The sequence below is a fragment of the Gnatocerus cornutus genome, chromosome 6 (genome assembly GCF_029298725.1).
Source record: "Gnatocerus cornutus isolate USDA-ARS CGAHR chromosome 6, icGnaCorn1.1, whole genome shotgun sequence".
NCBI classification, from domain to species: domain Eukaryota; kingdom Metazoa; phylum Arthropoda; class Insecta; order Coleoptera; family Tenebrionidae; genus Gnatocerus; species Gnatocerus cornutus.
The window spans coordinates 8,113,649-8,128,289 of NC_142238.1; the positions used below are offsets into that span (position 1 = coordinate 8,113,649).

The 14,641-nt window shown below is 34.5% G+C and overlaps 1 protein-coding gene across 7 annotated transcripts in view; it reads right to left on the reverse strand.

Moving 5' to 3' along the window:
• Window positions 1-841: 841 nt before the first annotated feature.
• Oct-TyrR (Octopamine-Tyramine receptor) overlaps window positions 842-14,641 on the reverse strand; it is a 57,437-nt gene continuing 43,637 nt past the window's right edge. For all 7 annotated transcript variants that reach the window (XM_088039484.1, XM_088039488.1, XM_088039487.1 and 4 more), the window contains 2 exons: window positions 5,750-5,819; window positions 842-2,965 (listed from right to left, as the gene is read on the reverse strand). In XM_088039484.1, the coding sequence (XP_087895610.1) occupies window positions 1,561-2,937 (1,377 nt within the window). In that variant the 5' untranslated portion in view covers window positions 2,938-2,965; window positions 5,750-5,819 and the 3' untranslated portion in view covers window positions 842-1,560. The remainder of the gene's footprint in view (window positions 2,966-5,749; window positions 5,820-14,641) is intronic.

Here is a 14,641-nt window from a genome sequence, read left to right on the forward strand (position 1 = left end):
TTGCTCTATCGATATTATATTTGTGTTTACTTGATGAATTTTCAGCCTAATATATAATTCTCGTTTTTTTGTCGAATAAAGAGTTTGTTTTTTAGTACTTAATAAATATTTTAGTAGAAATTCAAATCTCATTTAAAATTCTCCTATTAAACGCATTAATTTTTGTAATATTCAGTTCCAGAAATTCTTTATTTTTATAATAGCTCTTTTCAGTTTTTCCTCGAACCTGAGCAACTTGAAATAATGATCTCATTTGTTTCAAAGAAATTTTTTTGTATGAACTTTTTGATCTAATTAGTCAAATTTTTTTTAGTTGCTAAATTTTTACAGCCATTTAATATTGACGTTAAAACCTTTTCTTCAATATGTATAAAATATCAACTAATTATTAACCGATAGTTCTCGTTCTACTGCAAACTTTATCCGATTTACAGACGAAAAAGTTTCCTTTTTCCTCACGTACTTGTCCTTTATTACTTTCATTTAAAAAATTCCAAGTATTTGTACTTTCCTTTTGCCGTTTTTTTCGAGATTGCTATGACCACGTATAAGAAGAGATAACATCTTGTCATTATCGTTTCACCCAATAGATGATCATCAAATTACGGTGTATGTAGACAACTTGGTCGTTAGAACTTGCCGTATTTCGTTCAGCAACATCCTGTTACACGGTCTACGACTCCTGAGCTTTCTGTTTTATTTGCTGTACGCTCACATATTGTGATTCTGTACGTATACAAATGCATTTGGAAATAAAGAGAACACTAATCCTGAGGGCCCGACGACAACAAGCGTCGTAATCTTGTCTTTTTGTTTAAATAAAGGAGTGTTGAAAAGAACGTGAACAAAAAATCTCCATTTTATTAACCTCTAAAACATGTTTATACACTCAAAACAGATACAGGGTGAGTCCCCACGGGTAACTTATAATTTAATTTATACAATAATTAGCATAGATTCTATTTACAGAGAGCTACGGATGTGAGAACACATCCTGTATCTATATAACGTAGATATAAAATTTTCATAAATTAATATTAACATTTGTGAGATACATTTTAACAGCGTACATTGGCTACTACTAATAATACAAGATATAAATAAAAATGAGGTATTATTATTGCGACAAAAAATTTGACGGCAAATTCGAAACCTTAGTCTAAGTAACATTTTGAGTTTGTTTTGTAAATATCACACATTAAGATTTACAGTGTCTGTATCACTGAAAAAAAACTACTTAAGTGTTGCGGTTTTATGTACAATTTAAGCAGAGTTGAGAATGACGTCCAACAATGTACAACATTGTAAATAAGCGTAAATTATTGCCGAGTCCGTTCAGAAGCATTGGGCTCGAATGCTTCGTCACCGAATCGGCAAGCTCATTCAAAATGACACTCATTAGCATGGAATGCTCTACATAACAAATCTGTCTTATTTAAACATGAATCTACATCAATAACTTTTAATCGTCTCTACTGAATCAGTCTTTGTTAAAACGCGGGAATCATTATTTAGTTGTCGACGGATATTCTCAATTTTTGCACACACACGCGTCGAGAACTACGGTCGCATCCCCAGAAGCTTTCTAAAAGCACGTCGAAAGTCCAAATTAAAAATGGTGTAAATAATAGGATTGAGCACTGAATTAATATAACCTAACCATGTGATAAAATTTATAAGTCTTTTTGAAGGGCAACAACTCGGGCAGAAGGGAATTGTAACGTACATAATAAAAAAGGGCAACCAACACACCACGAAGACCCCCATTATGATCCCGAGGGTTCTTGCGGCGCGTCGTTCTTTCGATAGAGAAATCCTCTGTTTTTCTTCAATGAACTGGTAAACTATGCCAGGTTTCTTAACGGTGGGTTCGGGAAGAAGAACTTTATTCAAGTTGCTACATTTTGATTGGGGAGAGTTGGAGACTGTGGTGGATTCAGAAATAATTTTTTGATTCTCGGAAGTACAAGGATTGGAGTTGCGCCTCTGCGAAAGAGAAGAAGTTTCAGGATTGTCGGTCAAAGAGTCTTCGTGCACAAGAATAGGTTTCAAATAAGTGTTATTTTCCGCGTTTTCATCTTTCCGCTTCTTCTTGTGTTTCTTTTGTTTACGTTCTTTGGTTTTACCATTAGCTGTATTCTCTGGATGTTCGTTGTGGTTTGTTTCACTGCTAACACTCTCTCGATCAGGTTGTACTTCTTTGTTGTTAATAAGAGCGGTCTGGTTCTTGGAAATAGCGTTAATTTTCGATGCTTGTGCTCTCTCCCTCAGCCTTCTTTTGGTAGCGATAAATATTTCTACATAAACTATTGTCATGATGAACAGAGGAATAAAAAATGAACCTAAAGATGAGTAAATGACGTATCCTTGTCGCTCAGTCAATTTGCAAACTTGTACTTCGTGAAACTTCTCCGGCGCCGGCCAGTCATTCCATCCAATCAAAGGAGGAGAGCTGATTAGAAGCGACAACACCCAAACTCCCCCTATCATTAACAAAACTCGTTTTAAAGTGCGCTTCTGTGCATAATTAATGGGATCGGTGATGGCCCAAAAGCGGTCCAAAGCAATCGCACATAAATTCAGGATGGAAGCAGTGCAACACATAACGTCAGACGTCAACCACATCTTGCAGATATGAATGCCAAAAACCCAACGTCCGAGTATTGATAACATCACATTTAGAGGCATGACAAGGATGGCGACTGTCAAGTCGGCAACCGCAAGAGACACTATAAAGAAGTTCTGCACTATTCGGAGCGGTTTATATGTGAAGACGCTCAAAATCACCAACACATTTCCGATGATTGTGACAAGGATGATGAATGTTAAAGTTACTATTGTAAGGATGGCTTCCCATCCGGCGACGTCTGTCTGGCCAAAAATCGTGGAGAAATTTCCGAGAGGCTCGGGCACGCAGCTGCTGTTCTGTTCAGACATGATGAGAGGTCAATGCCGAGAGAAGTTCCTGAAAATAAAATAGAAACGTGATTATAAATAGATCGTAACTTCGTTCATTCTTATTATGTTTCACTTGAACTGTCTGCAAATGTCGGATATCAACCAACTCTTTATGAAATGTCTTAAACTCAAATCTAACACAGTTCCAGAAAGTTTAATAAACAGCAAAATACTTTAGTATATTAGCATCAACAGCTTGACATTATTACACCTTCAGTTGATGGGGCTGCAGTTACATTTAATCTCTTCGCTTCAACTTCATTCGGAAGAGAAGTCAGCTATAGTTTCGCAGTTTAAAAACTTTGGAAGCGAAGTTATATTTACTAACAAGGAATGATAATGATATGCATTTTGTCGGCAAAGTTTCAAGTTAATAAAAACAAGAACTTGTAATATTGGTGGGTGTGCCAAAATTCTTATTAAGTACAGACACCTGTAAAAGCATGTTACTCAATTTTTTGCGCTCCTTTCCCGTGAAAAGCGATACCACACAGGTTAAAACTGGAAGAGAGAGATAAATAAAAGATAAATTTCCACACTCTAAAAACCGAACCGTCTGAAATGTTTTATGTACTCCTGACATGACAATGGTCGCAATCAGCCTTCGCTGAATTTGAAACTCAACCCGATTGTGTCTACCACACTGCTCACTATGTTTTCGAATCCGTCGCAAAGATTGTAAAATATTGGCCAATATTCCCTGAAAAGCCGAAAAAAAATTACAGCATGTTACCCACGCTTAGTGAGATTTACGATGGAAGGAATGTACAGATAACAAAGCCTTTAACTTTGAGCAGATTTTTTCCATGTCCCGGTTGTAAAATAGAAGGCAGGTAAATTATTAGACCATCTGTGAAGTCATCAAAATAGCCTTTACATAACTTTCAAGTCAACACACTGCCACAGAGGTACTTATCTATTTGAGCTGCCGACAGCTGACGTTTATGTGCTTTGGGTGAAAAATCGTTATTTTTGACTTTATTAAAAAGGCCTGATATATTGGGTTTCCGTAGATGCGTCTTCCTACAAAATTAGAATAACACAACAAAGCCCGGAAAACTTTGTTAACCTCGGCGCCTCCACCATTTTTAAGTTAAATAAGAAAGTTTATCTCCGTGCAGAAAAACATTACAAGATGGATTTAATAAAATCCGGGTCCTCGCTGGTGTACTCACATGCAATTGAAAGTTGAACAAAAAGTACACTGTCTTTCCTGCAACGTAAATTACAAAAGCCATCTTAAGCTTGAGGAAAAACAACGGAAGACGTGGGTCTCTATTGTCTGTGAAAGTCCAAAGTAATGGCTTAAAATTTTCAATTCCCGAAACGTACGCGCTTTTGAATAATTCAAAGTGTCATTTCAAGCGGCCTGTTGTGGTTGCCTTTGTCGTATTTGAAAATTATCACTTGATGAATTGAAATGCGACCTCATTTATCATTTTGTCATTGAGGGAGCTGGGAATCTTCCTATTGACATGAAACGTGTTTTTCAGAACGAGCTTTACGCTTTATGTATGACTATGATAGTGTTCAAGAGACTGGTAGGCGCGGAGAAACTAAAACTCTATTTGGGAACTTTGTAGATTCAAGAACGAGGTAGATAGAAAAGCGTATCTAGGAAACCCATAAAATCAAATTACCGACTATTTGAGAAATTAATTGACATGCCGTCCTCTGATGCAACAGTAGATGATTGTGACGAAATTTAATTATATCCTTTGCAGAAACCTACACACTAAGAGCTCGTTGTGGAGATAAGCAAACTATTCACAATATTAACATGTTGTGGAAGTTACTGAAAGTCTAATCTTGCCTGCATTATATTAAGTTAATGAGCTTAGTTTATAGATTAGTTTTTTTGCATAAATTTGGCTTTATTCTATTCAAGAGCTCCCTGACGGTTGGTATAAATAAATTATTATCATCGCCTGAAAATTAATTAGGACGTTCCAATTGCGGAGGTCCTATGAAACCAAGGCAATGTCTGTGTCAGTAATGAAAGGCAACACAATACATAATCAATAATGATTGCGTTTAAGCGAAAATCATAATAGACCCAAAACTTGTATCCGAAATGTTAGATTAAGTGGTGGTGGTGTTGCCACTAACACACTCTATCTCTAATTATGCTCACAAGCTTAGAAACTTTTCATTTTTAGTGGGGGATAATAACTTTACAAAGCTTATTCCCATAGTAGGTACAGAGGAGAATTACCTCAATAATGTGTCATGAAACAAACTGTTTAATTTAATTACTGACATGATGAATTTAACGCTAGGGATACTATAAAGTCGTTTTTGTTTTAATTAATACGTGTGTCTTATACAATGATATATTATCAAAGTGGTCCTCCAAAATTAATTATAAATGCGTTTGCAGTCTTTCTCCGCGTACAAAATGGAGTTGCTGGCACAATTCTTCCAGTTCATTGAATTTAAATGAAGCATTAAGAATTAACATTTGAATCAGAAACATAATCTAAACAATTTGCATTTATCAAGGCGAACAAAAATCGGAAGACGAACGGAATTTCAAATGTAATTACTTCGGTAATTAAAACGCCTTTCTCAAGTTTCCGCAACAAATTTATACCAGAATCTTCCAAACAATATCCAAAGGATATTATTCCCTTTTAATATTTTTCATAAATAGAAGCCCTAAATTTGTGATGAATTTTCCCAAGCAAGCTTAAATCGACAAAGGCGGTTATATTAAAATTTTTATTGGAACGAAAAACCTAAGAAATAACTCGTTTTACTCGAGCGCCCATAAAAAGTGAATTTCTTTTACCTTAATTACATCTCCACACTTCTTGAAGCTTTCAACAAATCATCCTATTTCGTCCGACTCCATTACGATCCTGAAACAATAAACACGTCGTAATATTTTCCTGAAAAAACTTTCAGAGTAAAAGCGGCTGGAATATTTTATGAAAGATTTGGCCACAGTTCAACAGGTTTCATTGAAAGTTTTGATGAATATTACTTTCAAAGAAACAGAGGTGTTTTAAAATTAGCTTCAACAAAATCGCTCAACTAGTTTTATAGATCTTAGACGCGCTTTTCCTGAATTAATGGCGTAGATTTACTTGATGGCAACTTAGATATTGTGTGGTGAAGTTTAATTAATTTAAGTTTAATTTTAAAGCTCTGACACCGCGATTTATTAACTTCTACGCTAATAGATGTTACGGGAAGCTTTATTATCCTAATGTCGTTTTTTAAATTTGTCTCAAACAGTGAGGTTATAATTTATGGGAATGCCGTCTCCACTAAAAGTGCTTTAGCGTCATAGTGGAACGCAATTTCCCACTAAAACGTGGCATCGTAATATAAAACAGGAATTTTAATAATGTTATAACCACTTATCGTCGTTATGGCAGACGAGTTTCTGAACAAAAGTAGTCGGAAACTGAAATCCTGTTATATACGACAAAGTCAACAAACTACTTCTGTGCAGATATCGCTCGAGCATGCATAAAACTAACTTGAATCTTTGTTGCAACTAGACATACATAACACGACTTCAGATAGTTTGAAAATGTACTTTCTTGCTTGGAATCAGACGCGAAAGAGTTCAACAGAACTTCAAAACGATTGCATCCTTTCTATACTTCGGTTCTAATAAAGCGAGCTGTAAGGAAACATTGCCGTTATTTATAGTGTGTTGCTGTGCACCACTAGTGCTAAAATTTTAAAAGCGTTCTATTTTTTGCGGTTTTCTTTACATTACCTGGACGATTTTTCACTAGATTCCCGGACACTTTAAACAAATTAATGTCATTTTCACATTTGGCAACAGCAGTGTGTTTAGGGAAATAAAAACCATAGTTTAGGTGAAATGTTCAATTCAACACTTGGGCATTAGTAAATTGTCTTTAGCTCGTAAAACAGACTTGCGAGATCTGCAATTTATCAGACGTTAACACTATATCATCAGTATAAAATTTACATTTTGACAAGGACCCTTAAATCTCCCATATAGCCGTCGGAGTGAAATTTACAATACCTCTAACCTATCCAGAATTCGGGTCTTCTCCTCGTTACATTTAAATTCAATATCACGATCCTAACCTAATTTCCCTTACCTTGATTTAATAAGGATTGGATGCAGTTTACATATTGCTTTTCCTGTATATTTGATCAGATTATGATAAAAGAGCTTCCCAAGGAGCGGTAACTAGACTAAGTAAACAAATAGTAGAGCGTATTTCACAGTCTGTTGTTTCGTTAAAAATTCATGTGCGTTCTCACGAAAAATTGCACACGGAAGGAGATGTGAGTGCTGTTTCGAACCAACTATTTATATTTGTCTTTCTATTTGTCGTACACTTCAAAGAGAAAATGCTTCAATTTAGTAAATTGAAGCAATTAGTAATTTAGGTAATGGTGACCATGTAATTTTAACTAGTCTGCGAAAAGCATTAAACGATAAGCCGATTACAGTTTACATTAGCCGTGTGCTATTGAAAGTCTCGTCGTTTGTAAATAATAACTTGTTGAAGCAATCATCTTTCGGAAAATGCGGCAGCACACGCACCTTCAGCTAAATAAATGTACGAATAATCGTATAGTAAGTTTATTATCTCTGATTACAAGAGATTTATCGCAGATTAGGGGACACAACGTGTGGGTCAATTTACTGCATAATACATTATTTTCACGGGCATGTTTCAGTAAGCTTTTAAACAGCTTTCAGGACAAACTAAGCCGATTTTAATGCTTTTGAAAGACGGCTTTGTCATTAGAACACTTTTTTGTTAGCTTTGTAAAATAATGCTCTTAAGTATTGCTAGATATGATTTTTAAAGCCAACATCCGACACCGGCCCATCAAATACTTCATTTAGCACGACGTGCGAACATAACTATAACTCTTTCAAATTCCGACCGTTTATTACACTTTTTTATGAATATTTTGAGTTTTTAATACAGTGTGGAAAGCAGACCAATACATCATAACGCATCGCACAGCCACAAATCGAATATTTGTTTTTTGAGTAATGATGTTTTGATTTAAAAAAATGCGGACTATAGTTGGGTTAATTTGGCTTTTTTGATAAATGCGGTTCTGTGTAAATTACAGTAACATGTTGCGCTAACTATTTTCAGGATAATGAAAGGGAACATAGAAATATTGGCAGGAACAATTATTAAACGATATTGGCTTCGTAATTAATAAAAAAACTGCATATTCAGCATATCTGCACTGCAGGATATAAAAGAGAGGAATTTAATCTGATCAGTACAGATGGATTTTAACAATTAGAAGGATTTGGCAAACCGATGGATATCAATCTAATAAATACAAGAGGATTTTTCGGATACAGAGATGGATCAGTTGCTTTGACATTTAAACGACACATCCGCAACAAAATGTACATTTGGAAAGAAAAGCAATAAAACTTGCCCCCAAAAGCAAATAAAAATGCCACGAATACAAAACTGTTCAAGAGTCACTTTGAAATTTGCATTTTGCTGCAACTGCCAAATAAAATGTTAAAATGCACTACGCTTTGGCTTTATAAAATTTCCGGAGAACTAAGAATATCGGTTCCCGAAGGCACGAAAAAATTCTTCCGGATCATTTTATAGCATCTTGTTGTGCCACTTCCGCTATAAAAACGCTTTTTTAGATATTTGAGCTTTCTGGACGTGCTCAAAGTCGCAACTACTAGTTTAATTACTGGATCAAATTAACGACATAAAATCACTGGACTTTGAAATTCACGCTCTAATGGCTTAGTTAGAGTACATTTTACTTTACTGTGAAGTTTTATTAAGTAGTGTTTCGTTTAGTTTTTGAAAGAAATTACGCCCCCATTTTCTAAAGTTTTATCTTATTTTCGGTTGCATTAAGTGAACAAAGTTCCACAACAAAACTGAGTATAAATTATTCTCTTTGAAATGTCATACTTTTCAGAGTTGCTTTTATTGTGTTTAGAGTCTGCGAAAAATTTAATTAAAAGTGCATTTAATACCCAAACTTCTAGCAAAACTCAAACTGCTTCAAAGAATGTGTTGCATTACTTGAATTTCTTTTCTGCAAAAACAATTTGTGACGTTGTTTGATTAGAAATTTTAAAATTGTTCTGGAGAAGTCGTCGTTTTTATTAGTTATTATTACCGCTGTGCAATTCATTAAAAGCACATTTTGGTCGTAAATCTACAAAACTTGCCGCAAGTTCCCAGAATGTACGTCAGAGCAACTAAAATTGGTTTATTTTCATTTGGTCCGTCTTAGTGTAATGCAGATTGATAAGCAAAAATTCATTTTTATTACCTCAATTTACGCTTTCTTGTTATAAATGGTTCCTTTTACTGAAACATGTCATGAAACAGCGCCAGTTAGCGTGTTATGGAGCTTAATAAACAGTTAAACACCTATATTTACCAGCCTCGATTACGTTAACCTTATACACTTTGATTACAGAAAATCGATGCTCAAAAGCTGTGTTTAACTCGTGAAAATAAGTTTGGGAGAGACTTAAATCGTTTGGGGGAATTCAATCGTTTTCCGAAGCATTCGTCCGGAAAATGACATGTAAGTGATAAACTTCCAAAATTGTTTCAACATGTTGAGGTAATTGTTGAAGCGTGCTCACCAGACAAACGATGATTACCATTTTCCCTAAAGACAGTGGGCTGAGATAAACAATTTCTCACTGTTGACGCAACCAAAACTTTTTTACCTTGAGAACCACCGATCTGGGAGCTCCTCCAATAAATCTACTTCCGCAGGAGTTTAAAACTTAGTTCGATTCTAGTGGAGAATTCTAATTGAGTTTATTTTTTAAAACTTGGAAAACTTTACCCCCAGTTTTGTCAATTAGCTAAGAGGTTATTTTGTACAGGCCAAATTTAATCACATCCAGACTTTGAATTTATAGGGGCTATAAAAGTTGCCTGGTTTATACAAGACAATAAAAGTCCACTGAAAACGGGAGTGTCACAGGTTTCACCTGTCATTATTTATACCAAAATGATTTTATTAACAGGAATGTTGTTTACGAAATTTTATAAAACTGTTTTTTGCGTGTAGATGCAATGTTGTTTATTACCTTTCCGACAAGTTAATTATTCACAGTTGTAAACTAACTAGACGAAACTCATTTTATAAATTGATGCATTAAAATATTTAGTTTCTCATTTTTGTTGCGGGCACTGAAAACAACCAAACTACGATTTGGAAAATAAAACAAAATCTTTAATCCGACTTATAATCTACGCGTAGAGTCTTAAGCATTTATTAAACGGATTTGCACCCATTTTCTTTAAAGTTGGTAACACAATGTTATTATGCATTTTAATGGCAACCCTCCATTAAGCAGCAAAGTGCACCAAAGTTATTCTTCTGCATTATTCATGAATTTTATTTAGCACTCATTTTCAAATATAAAGTTGGGGATGTTTTATATGATGCATTTCAGAAACTTGTGGCGAGCAGCGTTAATCTGTTTTCGGTGCGACTGGTTTTGCATTTTTAATTACTCAAGACTTGTGCGGGTGTCGGAAATTGCCAACATTACACAATGGATGGTTTGTTGAGGGACGAAATAAAAAGTGGGATTCTAGTGTTGTAGGAAATTGTCAGAACCATTTTTATTCAAATCTAATTATTTAAATGAATATGTGCATAATGAAATTAGATTTCTCATAATAACATTCTACAGCATGTTTCGGAATTAAAATGATTCTGCCAGTTGTTTCTTTGACTTTAACAGATACTTAAAGTACTCAGTTTCTGAAAGTGGGAGTGTATTACAACTACTCTGACTGTTATCCATTTCTTAAGGGGATGAAGAAACATAACCGTTAGTATAAAGAGGAGTACACTTTCCATTTTATAACCGAAAAACGCAGAGTAAACGAAGAAAAATCAATAGAGACAAATAAAATCCAATTAACGCCTTTTCCGGGCTCTTTTTCTCCTATTTAAGTCAACGCTTCAACTACTTCCCATCTTCTAATCAGAAACTGCATTTGCTGTTATGAGGGTGACATAAGAAATCTTTGAGTTTCTCCTGTTTGTCCTAGACGAAAAGCCCCCAAAAGTAAATCCACCAGATTTATTGTTTGCCTTTTATATTGAATGAAATAAACTTGGTTCTAATGTCCCACTGTCGTCCTAATGGCTGCTATTAAACTTTTTGATTAAAGTGTTGACATTGGTCTTGATATTTTTCTTTCAGTACACGGACTCCGTATTTAGATTCTTTTACAAATACAGCTGGAAATTCTTTGAGGAATCATGTTACAGGAGGTAAAATAGCAAAAACTTAATGATGCAGCTGAAAGACGAGGAAAATTTTAATTTACGTCTCGAATACCAAAGATTTTGATCTAGGTAGGCAACTAAATTTTCGTTAATTTGGAAGTTGAGTCAAGTTTCATCTACCCTCATCAGATTTCACGATCTAAAACTGCAGACGGACAAAAATGGTGATATAGACACGACCAATTTCTTTACGAGTAAATTAATATATCGTTTAACCAAACTGAAACTAAAATAGATTTATGGTGGATGCGCCGGGAAAATAGAAACCTCATAATTGAATTTGCTTTTTTTCTATTCCCGCGGAATTTATAAAACTCCGTTTTATACTTTATATAACATAGCGAGGCAGTTATCTTATTTACTCACTGTTTGAAGCCGGTCCTCAGCAAAATGTGGGAAACCCACTTCCCTAATTTTCTTTGTGTCGTTTTCACTTTGTGTGTGTCCAAATATTGTAAAAATCTCGTCTACGTCCCATTTTCGGTAGAAACTGATTGAATTGTCCCTTGTGTAGCATCACAATCCCGGAAATATTACTTCGTGTTTGTGAAGTACTCAGAAAAAGGTCAAAGTCTACACACGCGATTCGCAAAATGACATTGAAAAGCGTATCGAGCCAAGCATAGCGTGCTTTAAACCTCTAATCCTTCGTAAATTTGATAAAGTACAATTTGTGTTCAATATGCGTTAATTGAGCGTGTCGTGCAAACTTACACGAATCATTTGCCATTTTTTACTGTTAAAAGTTTAGTGTAATATATTATAGTCAGCCCAGTTCAGTAGCCACGATTTCCACTATTCAATTCGATAAGATCCTTATTATAATATTTTCCTTCGGCAAAAAACACGAACGTGAATAAAATTGTGTCGCACACTCAGACAATGCAAACTCACAAAAAATTTACCGGCACATAATCCGATAAAGTCCCTAAGAGAAAACCAAGACTTGCGGTGTTTTTGGAATACATCAGGAGAATTTCGGCCATGTGGAGAGGCTCGAGTTGATGGCCTGAAAATGATCGTTTTCTCTTATCCAGCCAAGAAGAACTTGAAGAAATATTTTGCCTGTGATAATACTCCAACGGTATCAGACTTGAAAGTTTTTTTGCGATAGGGAACGCAAATGGGGACGTAAATATTCATTACAAAGTTTTCAGAAGTAGAATTAAATGTAATGTTGGCCTCTCAACCATCACCGAGACATGTAATCAAATTTAATGTTACTTAAAACACGATTACATCACCTACACGTTGCGGCATTCACAAATTTTACTTTAAAATTGAAAATCTGGGAAAGGGTTAAACGTGACTGATTTAAAATCAGGCAGAATTAAGAGGACTCAGTAGAGCAGAAAGCGTGAACTTTTGTTGTAGGAAACGCGAGCACTAAAATATGTTTTTGGTTTGATATAAAGCTTAATAATTTAAGTTTTCAGTAAGTTTCCCAATTTTTGGAATTTATCCGCAGGCTATAATAAACTTCTAGTTGAGTCAATTTATTTTCATAACATTGCATTGAAATTGCTGGTAAGTAAACATGCATATTTTGCAAATTTATGACATAATTGTATATGCGTTTGAATTTTAATGAATATACAAATAAATACAAATAATTAATATCCACATCATTTACAATTATTGCGGCGTTGTTCATACTTTGCAGTAGCAATAAAATATGGAAGTATCAATCAGAAGTTCGTTTTTCCACGAAAAACGCGACCCAATGACTCTAAAATTTGCTGAATTTGACAAGTTATTGGTTATAGCCAGTTGCTTGTAAAATTTACATCATTTTAATGCCTATTATGGTCACATAGCTCTTTTTTCCAATCGATGTCATTCACCAAACGCTATTCATTTGCACTGGACAAACGGCGAGTCGATAAAATTAATGAAATAGCTCGGCTTGAAATTTCATTTTGGAAATTTTCAATAAGCACATTGTATAGGATAATAAAAAATGTTATGTTCGCAAAAAGCGCGAAAGAATTCATAAAAGAGGTTTAACTATCTGTAACAAAAACTATTAAAATGAAAATGAAGCTTCAAGTTTGAAAGAATCAGTTTGTTCCTCCCGGAAAATACGGTAAAGTTCGATATATTTTGCCGGACAACAATATCCATAAATTTGCAATGTTGTTATCGCATAACTTTTTCTGAAATTTAGTAGCTCTATTTATTTACGATATAAAAGTTTCGTGAATTTTCCATATATGAGCACTTCTTCATCATAAAGAATGAGAGCAATATCGATCAAATAAAGATGAATGTGCATGCGTTATTAACAGCCATAAATAGCGCTCCCAATTGAAACATTCCAAAGTTGAATGTTTTTTGAGGATTTATAGAAGTTGCTTTAAAACATAACAAGACGTTTGGCACAGTTATTTGGGAAGTTGCACTAATGCAATTAATAACCAAAAATTAGCATCTTGAGAGGTTTAAAACTTTCTTTGAAACTTCGAAAGCTGCGTGGTTTAACTTAAAATTGTCTTCTGGATTGTGTTGATAATCAAAAGCTTTTATTGAAATTGTGTTGTGACGGCGTTATAACAAGGTACACGAATATCAAAAGCTTATTTCCCGATTTTGGAATCGAAAAAAGCTCGTTGTTATAAGCAATATTCGAACTTTGTCCTGTTTTTAAAACATGAGATTAAATGTTAAAATCCGGAAAAAATCTCTTTGTACCGCTTTTTGTTTCTTTAATAAATTAGATGAGTGAAATTTATATTTATGCTGAATTCTTCCCGAGCCTAAATCTGTTGTTGGAGGAAGTAGACTGTCGTAGAATAATTTTTGTTTCGTTCCTTAAAGCGTGAGAAAGTTTTCCTACCTTTCAGCAATGTTTGTTAATTTAAGTGTCTATTTAATTAAAGTTGTCATAAAAGCCAGCTCACTTTGGTTGTAAACTTTCTTCAAGTTGTATTTCGTGTCATTATCGTTTGTTTAAGTCCATGAAATTACGAAATAGGCTTTTCAAAGTTATTTGCTTCTAGCTGTTTTATTGTTGTATTTTAATAGATCATCCCACATGTACGACTTTACTTTTGTTTTGGAAGCAAACCAAAAGCGAATTTGAAAAATTGTTTCGTATGACTTGACGCTGGCATAAACAAATCAACGTGATGGATTGAAACTGTTTTTTATTAAATTCCAATTTAACGAAGTGGCTTTCTGAATTTGTCATTCCAACTATAAAACTAACAAATCATTACCATTTAAAGTGAAACCATGATTTTGTTACAGAGAACAAAATAAATCACGGTTTTAGATTTCCTCTCGGTGACAGTGGTCATCCCACGATGCTTCGGGAAATCAGCTGTCGGACTACATAGAGCATTAAATCAAAATGGATTGTAGTCCTCGTATTCAAAACATCAAAAATAAAGAAACATTTTGTCTA